Source organism: Schistocerca nitens, chromosome 6 (assembly GCF_023898315.1).
Source record: "Schistocerca nitens isolate TAMUIC-IGC-003100 chromosome 6, iqSchNite1.1, whole genome shotgun sequence".
NCBI lineage: Eukaryota > Metazoa > Arthropoda > Insecta > Orthoptera > Acrididae > Schistocerca > Schistocerca nitens.
In genome coordinates this window covers 630,252,735-630,267,400 of record NC_064619.1, presented here as the reverse complement: position 1 = coordinate 630,267,400, position 14,666 = coordinate 630,252,735, and the positions used below count along the sequence as shown (strand labels likewise).

Genomic DNA, 14,666 nt, shown 5'->3' with positions numbered 1-14,666 from the left:
AAAGAAATTGGTGCAAAGAACGAGGACAACAAATGGTTCAAAATGGCTCTCAGCACTATGGGGCTCAACTTCTGAGGTCATTAGTCCCCTAGAACTTAGAACTAGTTAAACCTAACTAACCCAAGGACATCACACATATCCATGCCCGAGGCAGGTTTCGAACCTGCAACCGTAGCGGTCTCGCGGTTCCAGACTGCAGCGCCTAGAACCGCACGGCCACTTCGGCTGGCTGGACAACAAATGATAGGGACTCCCGTCAAGGAAGAATCAATGTGTGCTGGCCTGAGTGTGGATGTTACAATTACCACTCACAAGGAAATTTGTATTTAAACATTTAAACATTACACAAACCCATCTCCCCCATTAGTAATCACGCCCGCCACGGTTTGTGATAGTGTTGCTGTTGGGCTTTGCGCAACAGCGCACCTAGTTGACACCTTTAGTACACGTGTGTCAGTATTGTCGTACATAGCAGAAACCATACGAAGCCATTAATTTTTGCAATCTTTTAAATACTGTGGCATTTAGGAAGACCATCTAGGACAGGATAATGTAACTTTCGAAATATTTTCTCGTGAATATGATTATTCAGAAACATGATTATTCATTTGGGTATTCAACTGAAGTCCCATCGGATAGGATAGCGAATGAAGAAAACGACTTTATAGACGATAAATCGATTCTAGTACAAGTGTCAGTGACGGAAACGGTACTCCTCGAAGAGAAACTAACAGTTCTAGTGACAATGAGCCTTCACAAAAGAAGAAATCCAATACTGAAACTTCCTGGCAGATTAAAACTGTGTGCCGGATCGAGACTCGAACTCGGGACCTTTGCCTTTCGCGGGCAAGTGCTCTACCAACTGAGCTACTCAAGCACGACTAACGCCCCGTCCTCACAGCTTTACTTCCGCCAGTACCTCGTCTCCTACCTTCCAAACTTTTTAGAAGCTCTCCTGCGAACCATGCAGGACTAGCATTCCTGAAAGAAAGGATATTGCGGAGACATGGCTTAGCCACAGCCTGGGGGATGTTTCCAGAATGACATTTTCACTCTGCAGCGGAGTGTGCGCTGATACGAAACTTCCTGGCAGATGGCTTAACCATGTCTCCACAATATCCTTTCTTTCAGGAGTGCTAGTTCTGCAAGGTTCGGAGGAGAGCTTCTGTAAAGTTTGGAAGGTAGGAGACGAGGTACTGGCGGAAGTAAAGCTGTGAGGACGCGCCGTGAGTCGTGCTTGGGTAGCTCAGTTGGTAGAGCACTCGCACGCGAAAGGCAAAGGTCCCGAGTTCGAGTCTCGGTCCGGCACACAGTTTATATCATTTCTTGCGATGCATGCAGACAATAAGCGGTTTTACAAGTGCGTGACAATGACAAGTAGTCGAAGTTAGAACGACTAAATAAAAATCACGTTAGAGCCTACTACGGACCGTGTTTACATTTATCAATTATGAACTACCTTCTAATATGACAGTACCTAAGAAAAATGGGAAAAATAAACAGTTGCCAAACTCCAATCTGCCCATGATTCATCTCATAGTCATACAATAGACACTGGACTTCCAATGAGTGGATAAGTAATCAAAAACTGTGTATTTGTCTTGAGGAAAACGTTTCTACACTTCTCGTTGACCTCGACATGCTAGAAGGTTTATTGTGACTAGAACGACACCATGTCTTTTTCATTGGCCGTTATACGTAATATGTTGGAAATTTTAGAACAGTAATCTCTTTCCATAGTGAAAAGAGGCAACTATTTTTAGGAGTGCTTGCGTTAACATCAAATAACTGTTACTTTTTTTGTAGGGTAAAAGGAGGAACGACGGATGTCAGCAAATATTTCCAGAAAATGGTTTCAGACACCGTTGCTTACAGAGAGAAGAATAACTACAGAAGGAAAGACTTCATGGATCTCCTTATTCAGCTAAAAAACAAAGGATATGTCGACCCTGACAAAGGAGAGACAGTGGAGAACGGGCATCAGAATGGCATCGGCACTCCTGAGAGTAAGTCCTCCTTCTTCTTCTTCTTGCTGTTCAGGTACACTCACAGTGCCCGCTCTCTTTGATGGTACATTGACGTAATTACCTTCGAGAGGAGTTGTCTTATTCACCATGAGCCTACAAATCATATAATTCCTCACTGTATTTTCTAATTTTGGCGTATTGCGTCAGGGGGACAAAGTGCTAGCTTTAACTTGAGTAAGAATTGTTCTGATCACGTTCTCTGTTGCGTTTCTGAATGCATCACATGCTAGTAATGAGTAGCTCTATATGTACAACTGGAAAATTCTGCCTACTAGATGAACTGTTCTGTATTGTTGTATTTATATTCTTGACTTTGAATATAACCAAAAATATAATATGCCTAACCAAAAATAATTTCTTATGGGTTGGCATTTTCTTCCACTCAGTCCTTGATATGATGGGCCTGTCTAGTGTTTGGCTTAACACATGTAGGAACCCTAAAACTACACACAGACTACCCAGAATATCGTTCCCACTATCGAGAATGGGTGGTTAGTTTTGCCACGGTGTCGCTCACTTATAAGTCCAAACAATTTCAGGCACTGGATTGTTGTTCTAAAAGCGAACTGTGAAACGTACTGTTCTTATTGCGACGGAACAACTCTTATTCTCTGCAGCCAGAAATGAGCCTACGAACAGTATGAGGAGGAAAGTACGGCTGTTAGCTGATGAGGCTTTAGTGTACGGGAAAGTGAGCAGCTACAGGATACAGGAAGTGCTGGAGAGGATTTCTGTTTGGTGTGAGGATTCGTAACTTGCCCTTAAGGTCGGACAAAGTGAGTTAAGACAGATGGATAGGAAAGACAATCCTGTAACGTTAGAAAACTGTATTTGGTGCTGTCCTACATGACATTGTTGTGTCGATTAAATATTTAGACATAGTATTGAAAATCGAGATGAAGTGGAACGAGCATGTAAGACAGATTGTAAGGAAGGTAAACGGTCGACTTCGATTTATTTTGGCTGCCTGAAGAACGATTCTACTGCCACTATCACACATCTCGCGTAAGTACCACGAACACCAGATAGGTGAAATCAGGGTTCGTTTGGAAGCATATAGACAGTCGCTTTCCCCCCGTACCTTCCGCCATGCACCGTATGCTGGCTTGAGGAGTATAAACGCAAATATGGATGTAACACAAACTGTAGTCACTAAACAAGTTTTTACTCGTACTGGAATTAGTATTTATTTTTTCATCTGATGTGTAACTGCATGATGCAGTCTTCCTTCAGATTCCTTAATTTCTGACGCTTCGATGAATTCGGCTATTTTTGTCCCACCACGAGGAAAGAAGGATAGAATTAACGTCTCCTGATGCTGCAGTTGATCTCTAGAACTGCAGCTAGGTGTGATTACCAAGACAATGACAGGAAATGGCAACGACATTTAATAAGGAAACGTTATTCATTGCTGGTTTGCATTGACATACATAAAGCAATTTATCACCAATTTGCTGTAATGTTACCAGCCATAATTTTCTGAATTTTCCGCCAAATATATGCCGCAACCCTCAAGATATGTAGTGGGAAAGAAAACGAGTTCCGTATCTGCCCTTGCATATGGAAACCTTCAGCCCAAGAAGCGCGGTGGGTATAACATAATATACATTCTGCATTCGCAATCCACTGTGTCAACACTAGCTGAGTAAGTTAACACTGGACTAGCACACTGAGAGACAGTACCGCGTGACCGCTACGGTTGCAGGTTCGAATCCTGCCTCGGGCATGGATGAATGTGATGTCCTTATGTTAGGGGACTGATGACCTCAGATGTTAATTCCCATAGTGCTCAGAGCCATTTGAACCAGGATGAATGTGATGTCCTTATGTTAGGGGACTGATGACCTCAGATGTTAATTCCCATAGTGCTCAGAGCCATTTGAACCATAAAAAGCTTAAGTACCGTGGTACCGTGTCAGGCTACATTACTTAGCTGAGGAACAGCCCCGGCCCCACTTTGTGGAAAGCGGTCGGTTAGCCGCGGACGCTACGTTGGAACTGACTGTGGCACGCGGATATGTACCGAGCAAGACGGCGGATCACGCGCATGCGCGCACGGAAAGTCAAAGATGGCTGCTATTGGCTGTCTTTATGCTAGGTACTGGGAAATTACCTATAATGTTAAACCGTACATTTGTGAGAGAACAAGGCAATGTGTGGATAGAATCCCGATGAGCGTTAACAGTAAGCCGAGACCTTATTCACTGATAAAAATTTTTACTTAGACGTTAAGTTAAGCCTGTTAGATTAAAAAACCACTCATGGTCACCGCTATGTTGGAAGGTTCTGCACGATCTCACGAGGGGATGAACAAGGTTATACGTCCCCAACGCGAGAACTTCTCAGGTTTAGGAGAAGATGGAAATAAAATAATTTCCATTATACATGGAGTAATACGTCAAAGGACGGCACGTAGCTAGAGAATCACACTAACTTTCGTGCCTTGTCACTGTATACCCATTCCTGATATTTCGACGCTTAAGTCTTAGAAATTTACCACGACATTTGGTAACGTTCAATATTACGGTTTAATTAATATTCCTTACGGTAAATATAGTTCTAGTTCCAACATAACTGACAATATGGTAGTCAAACCTACTAACGATGCTGGCACACATTGCCTTTTCTTTCTACTCGTAGGCATTAAGTCTCATGCCAGCCTTTAATTCAAACTGGCCAATACTATTTGATAAGATCTTGACGCCAAATAAGATAAGTTTAATATTTATGCAATATGGTTTAAAGCATTCTTCCATAGGCAGATAACTTTGACCTTGTTGCTCTAAGGAATCTTTTTAATGAAAACTATAGCGTAGCCCGCGTAGTCACGCTGTATACAATGTAACCTTTGAGATATTATTCCTACCAAAGGTTATTTTACAGACTATATTTTGTTAAATGCTTGACCTAGGTCGGTAAATAATACGTAAGTGTGACGCCCAGTCACACCCTACTTTAAATATTAGGTTCTGATTTATACTATTAACCCACGTGAGAAATTTATACTTTGCTCACTAATATACCATATCCTTAATCCATGTTCCCGTTCAAAAGGGAAGAACACAATTCATGTTCATATTATTCGCTTGACCTTTGTCGGTCAATAGTATATAAGTGCGTTGGCAGTGGCGTTGTATGCCCTGACACGCCCTACTTCAAATATTAGGTCCTTATTTCTTGATAGTCTATGTGAGAATTCCAGCACGCTCACAATAATCCTCATCCTAAATAGCTAATACTCTTATAGGCAATATCCTAAATAAGTTATATCTGATACACTAGAGTGAGTATTTCGACCATTAGGGTGGAATAACTTATTTAAATGCATAGGGGTCTTGAACCCACTACCAACTAGTAACTAATCTTTTCCCTTAAGACTTTTGTTCCACGTCACCCTTGTGACTACATATAGTAGACGGTCGTACATATTATATTTATAGTTAGTGTATGTTTGGTTAAGCTATTAGGCCTACAGGTATCCTAAACAAAACATTGATCATCTGTGCATAAAGTCATAAACGATGCCCTAAGCTTTACACACCCAGTCAGTCATAAATGCGTAGTAATGTAGTGCCATAACATAACAACGTCAGGTCCCGAGTTCGAGTCTCGGTCGGGCACACAGTTTTGATCTGCCAGGAAGTGTCATATCAGCGCACACTCCGCTGCAGAGTGGAAATCTCATTCTGGGAACGTCAGTCAAATTTCGCGTTAACAAATTGACGTATTACTCCATGTATAATGGAAATTATTTTATTTCCATCTTCTCCTAACCCTGAGAAGTTCTCGCGTTAGGGACATATAACCTTGTTCATCCCCTCGTGAGATCGTGCAGAACCACCCAACATAGCGGTGATAATATGTGGTTTTTTAATCTAACAGGCTTAACTAAACATCTAAGTAACATATTTAATCAGTTAATAAGGTCTCGGCTTACAGTTAACGCTCATCGGGATTCTATCCAATTAGTGCCTTGTTTTCTCACAAATTTACGGTTTAACATTATAGGTAATTTCCCAGTACATAACATAAAGACAGCCAATGGCAGGCAGCTTTGACTTTCCGTGCGCGCATGCAGCGACGATCCGCCGTCTTGCTCGGTACATATCCGCGTGCCACAGTCAGTTCCAACGTAGCGTCTGCGGCTAACCGACCGCTTACCACGAAGTGGGGCTGGTGCTGTTCCTCAGCTAAGTAACGTAGCTCGTTTATTTTATGCTTCTGAAGATGACTAGATTACTCTAGCTGAAACCTGGTTAAAGACCAGTAACATTTCGCAACTGAGGCGGATTTTTGATATAATAATGGCGTAAGGTTCCTGATGACCACACTTTGCGCCATGTGCCAGTGTACCAAAATTTAATTCCCCACCTCTACACCACATTTCATGTAGGGAGATATTATTAACGTCAGCGGTGATGTGTTCATCGGATGAGGACGTTAAGCCAGGCAGCTCATTGCTGCTATTCCAGAGGACTGGACTGTGTGTCGGCATTTGGTTTCACCCTCTCCCTTTACTCATTATCATCTTCTCCCTCTCCCTTCTGTCATTATCATCCTCACCCTCTCCTTTCTCTCATCATCATCTTCACCCTCTCCCATCTCTCATTATCAGCTTTACCCTCTCCCTTCTCTCATCTTCACACTCTGCCTTCTCTCATTATCATCTTCACCCTCTCCCTTCTCTCGTCATCATCTTCATCCTCTCTCTTCTCTCATCATCATCTTCACCCATTCCCTTCTCTCTTTGTCATCTTCACCCTCTCCTCTCATTCTCAACTTCACCCTCTACCTTCGCTCATTATCATCTTCACCCTCTCCCTTCTGTCATCATCATCTCCACCCTCTTCCTTCTCTCATTATCATCTTCACCCTCTCCCTTTATCTTTATCATCTTTACCCTTTCCCTTCTCTCATTATCATCTTCACCCTCTCCCTTCTCTATCATCTTCACCCTCTTCCTCTTCTCATCATCGTCTTCACCCTCCCCTTCTTTCATTATCACATATCACAAATGTGACACCATACTCTACATGCACCCATTATAGTCTCCTACATCCTTGCTGGTCTAGTGATAAAGGTGTGCCTGGGAACCGAGAGGCTATGCATTTGGAACACAATTGGACTGTGGAAATTTCCTCTTTGCTTTTAACCTAGATTTCACTTAACAATGGTGTGAGGAGTCCCCAGGAAGAACACATGGTTCCATGTTAAATTGTCGCTCCCCTTGTGATGGTAGGACTTTATACTCACCTTTGGGCAACTACATGACAGAGTTTTAAGCAGTTACTAGCTACTTTCATAGCGTTGAGTCGTTCGGTGTATGCTTTATGCCCAGAAGGTAAGCTTACTGCAAAATATTGATACTATACATTAACTCCTACGTGCTAAATTATTTATGTTCAGAAAGTTCTTAGTGTTAATCAAAATGACAAGTTAGATAAAAAATAAAATAACTGGTTATGATAAATGATTGTGTCCTAATGGATTAATTACAGCTTAAACCAAGGTTCTGATCCTAACGAACTGACAAACAACAAATCGGTATGGTGATCCCACAAGATATCGATATAAAGCATAAAATAAAATAACACTAATAAAATAAGTGCAGCTAAGATTACTGATAACGGAAACGAAGCGGTAACAGGTCCCCAGAGTTCAACTTAACATCTGCAGTGAACAACGTAGAAAGTCACAGTTCACAAATGAACAGCCATTTCATAACTGTTCAAAGTTCAGTAGTGCAGTTAACGTGTCAGAATCCCCATAAACAGTCGTATATCCTATAATGCTAATCTGTAGCAAGTCCAAAGGCAGCATATCACCTGACACTTGCGAGAAGTTACAGACCCAAATACTTGCAAACTGTAAGGGCAGCCGGCCGCTGTGGCCGCTGTGGCCGAGCGCTTCTAGGCGCTTCAGTCCGGAACCGCGCTGCTGCTACGGTCGCAGGTTCGAATCCTGCCTCGGGCATGGATGTGAGTAATGTTCTTCTGAAGTCACACGTAGTCGGCCCTGCCCTGGTCTTCAGAATACGGTTTCACTTTCTATAACCTATCGCCACATCCTAGAAACAATCGATTCACACCAAGGCAACGGGCCACATCAGTTTGCGACTGTTCTGCTTCCATTTTTTCTGTGGCAGAGAGTCTGGTAGGCATCTTCTCTGCGCCATGTTGCACCATCTGTGACTGTCTACATGGCGATTGTGGATGTGGGACTACCTGGCAAACATTTCCTTCGTTTCAGAGGTGCCCTGACGTCATCGCTGGAATGGTTGTCTGTTGACCGACTGCCGTGCAGAAGATCGTACGATTTGGTAGATAGTTTGTATGATTATTTCGTGAACTAGACACAGGGCGGGGAAATAACGGTTTGTTGCTTTAATTTTGGACACCTGTGTAGGTAGAGGTTCAAGTATATCACGCTGCGTTCACTTTAAGAATAGGTGTGGAAAAATTGATGTCCTAATACATTTGCGTTATTAACATCGATCAAACATCGTAAAATTCAGAACAGAATGCAAAATGGACTTAAGTGTTGGTTGCTAGTGATTGCAGGAGTCATCCAACACTTAGATTGTAAATACCACTCATAGTCTCTGTGAGATATAAGCTTATAAGTGTTTGTGTAATGCTGCCATTCAGCCCGCATCTCGTGGTCGTGCGGTAGGGTTCTCGCTTCCCACACCCGGGTTCCCGGGTTCGATTCCCGGCGAGGTCAGGGATTTTCTCTGCCTCGTGATGGCTGGGTGTTGTGTGATGTCCTTTGGTTAGTTAGGTTTAAGTAGTTCTAAGTTCTAGGGGACTGATGACCATAGATGTTAAGTCCCATAGTGCTCAGAGCCAATGCTGCCATTCATAAGCAGTCTGAAAGTAAATCATGTAGTTTCTACAAAAAACTGTTATAAAAACAGCAAAACATATTCTTCAGTGATTTGATTGCCTTGATATCCTCGGATTTGTAATACGATGGCCCTGTAACGCTGTTTCAAAGTATTCTTTAGCAGCCGTACTGTGGAGTCACCTCAGGTGACTTAGCCACAGACAGCGCGCCACAACAACGTTTGCCCCACTGGACAACACGCAAGTCGCCCCCAATGGCGTCCAATTCAAATACTTGCACTCAGCCGCTGAGCGAGAAGAAATTACCTAACAGATTCACCTAAGATGAAACACAAATAAACATTGCGCAAAGAAGCAATCATGCTCAGAGGAAACAAAGACTTTCTGATTAGACAGCTGCGCCTGCCCCTAGGGCTCTCTCTGTCAATAATGCCATACTGCAATGTTTCTTTTTGATTGCTCGCATGTGTTTTAAAAAATCATGTAAGCTTCAGGAGGGTAATGCAAAATAATGAAGGAATTGATATATTTACTACGTCAACGACAATGATGACATGTCTGATTTGGTTGAGTAACTTGCTTGAAGGTGTGATTTTAGACTACAATAAAAATTCCTGGCACTTTTTACACATATTGATCTGCATGAGTACTATTACTTAACTGAATGTTATTCTCTATCACATTTTTGGTGCACTCATCTGTGACTCTTGTCTTTCTTTTACCTTTCCATAGAATTGTCGATGGATGACTTGGCAGCGCAGGCCTTCGTCTTCTTCGCTGCAGGCTTCGAGACGTCCTCAACGGCGACGAGCTTCACTTTGCATGAACTGGCGCTCAACCCTGACGTACAGAGGAAGCTGCACGACGAAATCGACTCCGTGCTGAAAGAAAACGACAGCGAAATATCCTACGACGCCATCGGCAAAATGACTTACCTCGACAAGGTTGTAGCCGGTAAGGAAAATCAATCTTCAATTTAGATTCCACTTTTAATTAATTTTATTACACCTTGTTCAGATAAATAAGAACAGAACCTGCTCTCTCGGGTTATTTATAACAACTGGCTAACTGTGTTTGCCTTTCTCACCATATACTGTCAGCATACAAGTTAGAGACAGTCAGGCAGTTCACCCACATGCTTCTACTACGACGGAAGAAGGAATGTAGAAAAATCACAGATTAAAAGGCTACCAGTGTGAAAGTCCTCGCAATGTAAACATTTATCTCGTATTGAAATGCTTGAAGAAGGGATTCACATTTAGTCTTATTTGAAGAACAATCCCGTCCACAAATTAAGTGTATTCACAAAAATAATACAACTAAATTTCAAGAAACTCTCCAAAGTTTAGAACCTACAGCCACGTTAATATATGCAAAGTGTTGGTTACGATGCAGACTGGGAGCAATACATGTCTGCTCTTGACCCATCCAAGGAAAGCAACTCGAGAATCTGCCAAAACAGTGGGTAAAATGACAACATTTACACGTTTACAAATCCGCCAATCTGCACTGTTTTCCAGACCGATATTTGAACTCTGGCTGTCCCCACCGTCCAGTGCTAAAACCCCGTAACCATATCAATTGAAGTTTTGGCGACAAATGAAACTCCTTTTCAGCACTCTACAGTTTTAGGAGAGCAGAAAGACACTAAATCATTGTATGTCTTCTTACTCTCCATCAGATTTTTATTGGCGTCCCTTAAACATTACCATGTTATTGTAATAAATTAGCCATGCAGCCTACCTGTAGCAAATTTTTCTTTTCCAAAGTACAGTACTCACTGATACAGGCAGCATTTGTCAGAAAATTTAACCTGGATGCAATAATTATACTGTATTAACCCTGTGGTGTGCTGATGTGTTATAGGAAAAACGGTGCGTGACGCATGAAACACGTGTGAAGCAATACTCGGATGGGTAGACGTTAGCTATACAATGCAAAAACGAAACTGCAGGTACCAGCTGGAATAACAGAGAAAAAGCACCTTGACCACCCCTAGGAGAGACGCCAATTATTTTCTTTTTCCATATACAAATTTCAAACAAAAAACGTATATAAAACAATGTGCCGGATTGTTTTCTTTACAGATAAACTTAAAGTACTTCCACTACATAAAGACTAGCTGAGTGTCTACTCCCATAAGAGAACTGGATAGGAAATGCTGGGGAGGTGTAGTCTGTGTGTAAACTGAAAAGCGGGCAGTACTCTCGGTGGAGGACGTCGCCTTTGCAGGAGGAACACCACTGCTATCGTACAGGACGACTAAGACTCAATTTCTCCTCTAGCATGGTACAACAGTGTGCAGCGACTTTCACAAATTCGCCCGCCCGGCTAGCCATGCGGTCTAACGCTTGGCTTTCCGGGCGGGAAGGCGTGCCGGTCCCCGGCACAAATCCATCCGGCGGATTAGTGTCGAGTTCCGGTGTGCCGGCCATCCTGTGGATGGTTTTTAAGGCGGTTTTCCATCTGCCTCGGCGAATGCCGGCTGGTTCCCCTTATTCCGCCTGAGTTGCTGCGCAGACATTTTCTCCACGTACGCGTACACCGTAATTACTCTGCCACGCAAACATTGGAGTTACACTCGTCTGGTGTGAGACGTTCCCGGTGGGGTCCACTAGGGGCCGAACCGCACAATAACCCTGGGGTCGGTGTGGGGTGGCGGTGGTGTGAGTGGACTGCTGTAGCCTGTTGTGGGTTTGTGAACCACTGCGGGCTACGGCGGGGATGAAGCCTCTCCGCCGTTTGTAGGTCCTCAGTCCCATACAATACAATACGGTAATCCATATGCATTACCTGAATTAGTATTATCAGTAACTCATACCTGTATTCCTTCCAGTGTTAACCCATTTCGTGAAAAATAAACACTCGCCGGGGTATGTCTGCGCACTACGTTGCCAGTGATTCATAAGGCGTGCTGTGAGTGCCACGTATAGCATTCTAAAACACCCTGTAGTTGTTTGTTGTGACGAAGTGGCATAAAGAGAGTGGGGAATTACCTGCTCCAGCTTCAGTCTGCACACCTCTGAAGCAGGCATCTGCATGACCACAGTCAATGATCTACCTTTCCTCCCAATTCTACCCCACACGTTTGCCCCTCCATTCTGTGACATCCCTGGAACACAATTTACTACCCCCCCTCCTCCCCCCCCACAACTACGGGTCTACCACACTTAGATGTGCTACTTTGTTTTTAACCCACATCATTCAAAGATAAACATTAATTTTGTAGCATTAAAACAATATTTTTAATAATCTGCGATATTTGCATACCCTGAACGCGGAAACTACACTGAATAGCCAAAGCAACCGTTACACCTGCCCAGTATCGTGTAGGGCTCCCCCAGGCACGCAGAACTGCCGCAACATGACGTCACATGGACTCGACTAAAGTCTGAATAGTGCTGGAGGGAACTGACACCATGAATCCTGCAGGGCTCTCCATAAATCGGTAAGAGTACGAGGGGTGGAGGTTTCTTGTGAGCAGCACGTTGCAAGGCATCCCAGATATGGGCAATAATGGCACACTCGAAGAAATTCCGTTGCAAAAGACGGAATTTTCTGATCTGTATGACATAGCATAATTGCCATTTTTTTCTTTTCCATTTCAGAGTCTCTCAGGAAATATCCACCCGTACCATTGCTGAACAGAGAGTGCAACCAAGACTACAAGATTCCAGACAGTGACGTCATTCTGGAGAAAGGAACACCAGTAGCGCTGTCTGTGCTGGGCCTCCATTATGACCCCGCATATTTTCCTGACCCCGACCGATTCGACCCTGAGAGGTTCTCCGAAGAGGCCAAAGCTAAGCGACACCCCTATGTCTACCTGCCTTTCGGGGAGGGACCACGCATTTGCATAGGTGAGTACGTTGTCGGCTGCTGCACGTACTAATATTCACAGCTATGTTGGTAACTGATGCTACCTCATATTTACACTGCGACCATTCTTGACATATTTTCGTATTGTTAACCTCACACTGTGGGTTCTGTTGTTCACTACACAGTCATAGAAAGGAAAATTTTGTTACTCCATACACCGTTTACCGAACTGCGTCTACATCCATATGCCGCAAACCACTGTGAAGTGCACGGCAGGCGGTATTTCCAATGATGCTAGCTATTAGAGCTTTTTCCCGTTTCATACACGTATTGAGCCCAACAAGGATGGCTGTCTAAACACCTCTGTGTGCACTGCAACGAATCTAATCTTGTCTTAGCGGTTCCCACAGGAACGATACGGAGAAAGCTGCAACGTATTCCTACATTCATCACTTAAAGTTGGTCCTTGAAACTTACTATTTAGTCTTTCACGGGATAGTTGGAGCCCATCTTCTGGCGTTTGCCAGTTTACATCTTACATCATCTCTGTGGCGCCCACCATGTGTCAGACAAACCTGTGGCCATTCATGCAGCCTGTTTGGTATATCCCTCTATTCCTGTCTGGTAATGGTCCTACACACATTAATGATATTCTAAGGTGGGTGACACGACTGTCTTGTAAGGAATCTGCTTTGTGGACAGACTGCAGCGCTATCCTACATATGAACCAAAGTCAGCGACATGCAGAACCTATGTGATCATTCCATTTATATACCTGCAAATTGTTACACCTACATATTCGAATGAGTTGACACATCCCAACTGTAGGTAAATGATACTGCAGCCATGCGATAAGTCGTTTTTTAAGTTGTATTATGTGCACAGTCTTACACTTCTGGGCGTTTAACGGAAGTAGCCAAAAAATCGTGCACCACTTGAAAATCTTGCCAAGATCTGACCGAATATCTGCATAAGTTTTTGTAGACAATACTTCATTATTGATAACTTCATCATCTACGAAAAGTCTGGGGTTACAGGTGGAAGAGAATGTCGCTATCTGCCGCGCCGAGAGGGAGAAAATTGCTCCTGCCCCTCGTTTCGACATATATGTACCACCAAGTTACTTGCATCTGTACCTAACTGAATACAACGTCTGCTGCTGCTGCGAATAATAATGCATAGTAATAATAATAAATACAAGCATATTGAATTCATCACACTTACATGAAAATACATGTTATTTGTAATCGTACAGTAACCTAATAGTTAATCCAATCGCCGTCATGATCGATTATAGCTTGGCACCTTTTTGGCGTGCTTTTCACGAGATTTTCTGCATATTCTCTCGGTAACGATGTCTATATCGTCCTGATTTTATTTGAAAGGTGCTTCAAAGTATATATTGGCTTTCCTTTAAGCTCCACCTTAATATGAAGGGCTTATTTCAATAGTGGTACAAGTCCATTACCTCCACTTTTCTGTCTATAATGCTTCTGAAATTAATGATCCAAACAGAAAGAGAGGTTCATCTCTAGCAAGAATCCATATCCAGAATGAAATTTACACTCTGCAGCGGAGTGTGCGCTGATATGAAACTTCCTGGCAGATTAACACTGTGTGCCGGACCGAGACTCGAACTCGGGACCTTTGCCTTTCGCGGGCAAGTGCTCTACCAAGTGAGCTACCCAGGCAGGGCTCACGCCCCGTCCTCACAGCTTTACTTCTGCCAGTACCTCGTCTCCTACCTTCCAAACTTTACAGAAGTTCTCCTGCGATCCTTGCAGAACTAGCACTCCTCAAAGAAAGGATATTGCGGAGACATGGCTTAGCCACAGCTTGGGGGATGAGTCCAGAATGAGATTTTCACTCTGCAGCGGAGTGTGCGCTGATATTAAACTTCTTGGCAGATTAAAACTGTGTGCTAGACCGAGACTCGAACTCGGGACCTTTGCCTTTCGCCGGCAAGTGCTCTACC

At 43.3% G+C, this 14,666-nt stretch overlaps 1 protein-coding gene across 1 annotated transcript in view; it reads left to right on the top strand.

The window, feature by feature from the left end:
- The window catches only part of LOC126262249 (cytochrome P450 6k1-like), a 66,395-nt gene that overhangs the window by 42,261 nt on the left and 9,468 nt on the right, over positions 1-14,666 (top strand). The window contains exons 5-7 of the mRNA XM_049958735.1: positions 1,807-2,006; positions 9,605-9,826; positions 12,481-12,732. Coding sequence (XP_049814692.1) covers positions 1,807-2,006; positions 9,605-9,826; positions 12,481-12,732 — 674 coding nt within the window. The remainder of the gene's footprint in view (positions 1-1,806; positions 2,007-9,604; positions 9,827-12,480; positions 12,733-14,666) is intronic.